The sequence below is a fragment of the Callionymus lyra genome, chromosome 18 (genome assembly GCF_982586985.1).
Source record: "Callionymus lyra chromosome 18, fCalLyr1.hap1.1, whole genome shotgun sequence".
Lineage (NCBI taxonomy): Eukaryota > Metazoa > Chordata > Actinopteri > Syngnathiformes > Callionymidae > Callionymus > Callionymus lyra.
Genome location: NC_141835.1, coordinates 19,778,155 through 19,784,154, shown reverse-complemented (window position 1 = coordinate 19,784,154; position 6,000 = coordinate 19,778,155). Strand labels below are relative to the sequence as shown.

Here is a 6,000-nt window from a genome sequence, read left to right as displayed (position 1 = left end):
TTTTTAAGCCATTAATTGTATTCATTTTGAAGGTTTAACCCTATATTTCAACACCACCACCTAGACGTGGAAATACAATTTTCTTCACACTCCTTCATGACGGTTGAGGTGTCATCATCAGGTTGCATGAGCACCACAAGGGCAGCAGAGCTCGCAGTACAGATGACAGGAAATGGATGGAAGAGTGTCGGCCTCACAGAGGCAGCCCACGTCACCGTCTTAATGTGGAGCTGCACTTATCTGAGCTGCGAAGCTAGCGGCAGGACGGACAGAGGGGGGGACTTTGGGTGCTACTTCCTCTTCTTGCTCTCTTGGCAGTGGCGTGCAATTGTTGCCGTTGCTTAGCGACCAGAAGTACGCAGACATGGCTGTTACCTCAGAGCTGGTGTCATCAGAGCAGGGGCGAGGAGGTCAGCGCGATCATGGAACCGGTATCGGCAAATAGATGTCTTCAAGTTGATTATTAGTCAGTGTTAAATATACTTCTGCTGACACAATTTAGATCCACAATATTTACGTTCCTTCACAAACAACCTCAGTACTACCACTGGTGTGTGTACTTTACTCACCCCTACTATTTATAAGTACTGCTAAAACAAAGACTGCTGCTAAAACTGATGAATCAACATCTACATCCACTGTAGTATTTCCACAAATACTATTTATATCTACACTACTACTATTACTCTTGTTGTTGTTTTGAATAGTACTGTAGTTAAACCTGATAACTAAATCTTTTTTTTTTTTAATACTAATATGTTGGCTGCAACTTTCCTTTAATGATTTTTTTATCTAGTCACACTTATTCTAACTAGTACTAGAGCTAATGTGACTTAAAAAAACAGTACTATAAGTAAGAGTTGTGAGAAAATATCCATGCAGTATATTGCAATTTTCTTTTCAAAATACTGTCAAATATATGTACACAGTGTTTATTTTTTGTTGTATTTAAACTTCTGGCATCAGAAATGATATCCTCCGGATTGATGACAAACATCAATGTTATGGTAAACAAGATTTAATCTCCAGAAAAACAAAGCCTTTTTCAGTGGGCTTAGGCACATTTTCTAACGTAATCGTATTATATTTCAACTAAAAGAGAGTTTTGTACAAACATACACATACTGATGAGTACAATAGAGGTCCAAGATCTATTTAAGAAAAAAAAGAAAAAGTGATCAAATATTTTAAGATTTGAACTAACAATTTGATTTAAGAAATTTTAATTTCAATTAAGGCCTCATTTTTAGATTGATGAATTTCATTTAACACTTTTTAAAGGATCTGTTTGAAACTGTTTGTGAAAACTCCTCACTAATCTTCCACTCTGGCACGGGAATCACTTCAAAGTGTCCACTGTCTTCATGTCCGTGTCCTCCGAGCGTCCATGCGTCCATCCCACCTTCTCTACACCGCCAGTGTGTTCGCGGCCCACTCAGTCCTCTCCGGAGCAGAAGGTTTGTCCACTCCTACTCGGCCCTGCGTCATGGAGCGACAGCGGAGAGGGAACAGATGGGTGGAGGACAGACGTGTTTTATAACAACGGCGTGGTGATCTGGCCAGTACGTGGAATAGCAAGGCTATTGTAGTGTTCTCCTCCTCCTCCTCCTCCTCCTCCTCCTCCTCCTCCTCCTCCTCCTCATCATCATCATCATCATCACCATCATCCAAAGATAGACACATCTTTATATAGACAGACAGGACGTGGCCCTTCAGAATGTAACAAGCTATTTTAACAACAACACAAAGCTCACACAGGCTCAGAGATCTGTCGCCCTGTGTGGAAACTCCTCTGATTGGTGTAACCGTGGCAACCAGACGCACATCAGCGATGACGTCACGCCCTGTTTCCCATGTACGCAATTGCACAGACGATTGTGCCGCGACAGCTTCCTTGTTTGTGCTCCCTGGTTTAATGTCTGAAGGGACTCCAACACGGCAATCCTGCCAGAAACACGACATCCACTTCTTGTTCATGGAGTCGTCACGTGTGTTCACTGTAACCTCTGCACAAACACAACACCAGTATCACCATACTGCAGTACCAATACCCTTAGTACTAGCTACTACCTGACACATACCTCGACATCTGGGTATACCTCTCATTCTCGAGCTAAACTCAAAGTCCTCTCGTTCTATTGACTCTCGTTTTCAGTCTCTTCTCTCACTCTGGCCTCTCACTATTACCCCTCACTCTGACCTTTCACACTGACTCTTATTCTGATGGTAACCTTTCACTCTCACTATGACTCTTGTTCTCACACCGACTCTCATTTAAACTCTCACATCTCACTCTGATCTTCCGACTACAGCCTCGCACTCTGACCTCTCACTCTGACTTTTGTTCTTTCTCTCTCACTTTGACCGTTAATCTCATTCCAACCGATTTCAATCTCACTGTGACCCTTAATTTCACAGTGATCTCATACTCTTACAATGACCTCTCACTCTGACTGTAATTTCACTCTGATCTCATACTCCTACGTGACATCTCACTCGGACTCTAATTTCACTCTGATTTCACACTTTTAAAACGACCTCTCAATCTAGCTGCTCATTTTGACCCTAATTTCATTCTGATCCCACTCTCACAATAACCTCTCAGTCTCTCCATCTTGACAACAGTGGTATTTTCAATCGATTCATATGCAAATGTGCTGAGTAACAGAATCAGAGCGAGATCTGTTGAGCGGGAGATTAGCTCGAGCTAAGGATGTGCGGATCTGGGTCGACACTGAAAAGATTGGAATTTAGCCGCCAGATGATAACCGTCACCGACAACTCTGTCAAGATTAATAAAAGACACTGAGTATAGAAAAGAGACTTACCTACTTACCTGAAACAACAAAGGATGGAATGACGACAGTGACTGTGATCAAGTCAACCTGGGAAGGGGAGTCAAGGTTGCTGTCCGAGGTCCTGAACTAAGGACCACCAAGAGGAGCTGTCTATAGTGCTAATGCACATATTTGTTTCCAATCATGTATTAATCATTTATGTTTTTTTAAAAGTCTAATTCCATCAGCACAATGTCACCATTTTTTCATGTCTCACTTGGTCATATTTGTTTCTATTATCAGTTTTTGCTTTGAGTTAAAAATGGAAAACACAGATAAAGAACTAACAAGTAAACGTGTGCATTAAACTCACTATAAAATAAATAAAGTACAAAATATATTATCCAATGCCTTTTATTGGATCTACTGTGAGTCACATACGTCATCCACCCTCCCAGCCGGTCGCAGCAGGAGGCCATCAATACTGGGTCTGGTTCTGCTCGAGGTTTCTGCCTTCTAAAAGGAGGTTTCTCCTTAACACTGTTGAGTTCCTGGGATCTGTATTTTCTTTTCTCCTATGTAGTTTTACTTAAACTGTAAAGTGCCTTGAGATAAATTTGTATGATATGATAAATAAAATAAAAAAATAATAGAATTGATACGGATAGCAGTCGAGATAGCAGACGAAAAAACACTTGATTGTGTTATCAAATTTACTTAACCACAGGTATTTACATGATAATCATTGCTTGTGTTTTCAAACCACTTTGGTGTCAGTGACATTAAGGAAAAAAACATTTTAGAAGCTATCATTTGTATTGTATTGAAGCTGTAATTGTTACAGTCTGTGTTTTCCTGCTTTAACTTCGTTCTCGCCACCCAGATAATCAATAATTTACGATGAGTTGTGACCAAAACAGTTGGTGAAAGTGGAAGATTTGATGAGAAGATTCTGTATTAAACTCTCCTTGCAAGTAAAACGATTGGGATTTCAAACCAATTCTGATCCATCTATCTTGGTCTACGTTCACAGCCTTAAGTCAGGCCCAAACATAAAGCGCCTTGGTTGTGGCTGAATGAGGGGATTTCCCACTCGGGTACACCACATTCCTGCACCGTCCAAAACACAAAGGAGAAATATTTACGAGTAGTTCTTGTTCGGACAGTTCTGAGTCTGAATGGCTCTAAAAGCCACTTTGGAACAAGAGTGTCTCGCGTGTCTTCTACGAAGCAAATGCTTCAGCACCACATGCCCAGAATAAAACTCTGGACGACACACAACTGTGAAACTCAGCGAGCACAAGTGCGATCAAGTGGGAGAAGAAGAGAACGTCCGAAGTGGATGCAGAGATTGCTGAGTGGGAACAGAAGAGGAGGAGGAGGAGAGATGAAGCTGCCGGTCTCCTCCTTTGAATTCAGTGACGCAAACCCACCCTATCTATACACATGTTATCTGCCTGACTACAGAACATCCAATTATGTCCAGGTATATTTCCGCTCTTACTGAATAGACTTTCTTAGTCGGGTATTTTAGACAAACATTTGGAATTTAAAGTGTAAATGGGGAATCTTTATAGCTCCAGAGCTCACTGGGCGCTAAATAATTAACATCTTTTCATCATAAAACAAAACTATTGTATGAGCAGAAGTGAGAACGATTAACTAAAGAAAACATTAGAGGTGGGTTAGTGTTGGAAAAAAAAAAAAACAAGCAGAGACGTTGCATAAACTCCTTGTCGGCAGTAATGAAAAATATATGAAATTAAACTCATTCAATAACACATTTCACCGAAATATAACTTAAAATAAATTTAAGATTTTTTTTAATAAACCTTTAAAGACCTTTTAAGACTGTCATCGTGTACAAATGTGGTTTGATTATTTACTCGAGAGCAAACGCAGAAAAGCCGCAGAGCGGAACTATAGTAACTTAGCTAAGTGAGTACGGACTGTTATGGCCGTAGCACACAGCAGTCAATGTGACTTTTACTTCTGCTGTTGATGCTTCCATATATTATATATTATTATATTTTATCGTCGCGGACATGTTCCTCACGTCAGTAAACTGTGAGTATTACATTTATATTATTTGCTCTGCGACAATATTGTGCATTCATTTATTGTCTTCGCTTCGTTTAAAATAGCTTGTTGCTAGCAGCGGCTAGCGGGAATGCTAACTTGTCAACATTACTGAACGGGTTTATCTTTACTGACTATGTCAAAGTGATATGTTTTTTATTGATCGACAAATCAGCCTTAAAGTGTGATTTGTCGAATGAAAAATAAATTGTAAGCTTGATTTTTGCGAATGTTTTATACATATATATATATATATATATATACCTTATTCTATTTATTGTTGTTTTCTGAACGTGTAAAGATTATTGCTTTGAATTTTTTTTCCTATTTCACATTTATATCATATTGTTCACTTAAAGAGAAATGTAAAACAAAGCTGTAAACTTGTTTTCGGTTTGCTTGATGTTGACGATTGTTGTTTTTTTGTTTTTGTTTCAGTGGCCAAGGCCAAATCAAAGTAAGTATGTTCATAAAGTTAATTCAAACTGCCTCTAGGTTTCACGTCACTCTCTGTTTCCTCTACTTCCAGGACGATCCTAGTCCAGATGTTGAGCGCAGCAGGTACGGGATACTCCTTCAACATCAAGAGGAAACGCCTTGATGAAAAACTTGTCATCAGAAAGAAAGACCCAATAGGTGAGTTATTTGCTGTAGTGTAGCTCCTGTGTTGTTCTCAGTATTATCTTGATCTTTAAAGTATGTACTTTTTTGAGTATTGTTTTGATTGTCTAAGCGCTTTGTGACCCTGGTCTCGAAAAGCGCTATATAAATAAATAATACTTACTTACTTACTTATATTACAATAAATGTGCTGGAATTATTAGCAAAGGTTCCGTCATGGAGGCAGTTATTCATCCGATGTTTCTGTTTTACAGTGAATAAACACGTCCTGTTCTTTGAGAAAAGGAAGATCTGCTCCATTTGAGCTATTTGACCGATGTCATGGAGTTGCACTTTAGACGGACATCTCTGTGAGAAGGGACCCTTTGAACATCATGACAGATGATGGACGACTTCCTTGTGCTGATGAAATGACTCCATCGGGACCATAAAGATGGACGTGGATGCCACAGATCAGCTTGTTTATTTTTATTTGTTATACAGCATGTAGAAGTTCAATAAAAAAGTATTAATGAAATTCATT

The 6,000-nt window shown here is 39.4% G+C and overlaps 1 protein-coding gene across 1 annotated transcript; it reads left to right on the top strand.

Moving 5' to 3' along the window:
* The first annotated feature begins 4,723 nt into the window (after positions 1-4,723).
* On the top strand, positions 4,724-5,994 carry mrpl33 (mitochondrial ribosomal protein L33). Its single transcript, XM_087779924.1, has 4 exons — positions 4,724-4,844; positions 5,295-5,313; positions 5,386-5,492; positions 5,732-5,994. The coding sequence occupies exons 1-4, from the start codon at positions 4,823-4,825 to the stop codon at positions 5,779-5,781; spliced, it is 198 nt and encodes a 65-aa protein (XP_087636050.1). The 5' UTR covers positions 4,724-4,822; the 3' UTR covers positions 5,782-5,994.
* Positions 5,995-6,000: the final 6 nt, after the last annotated feature.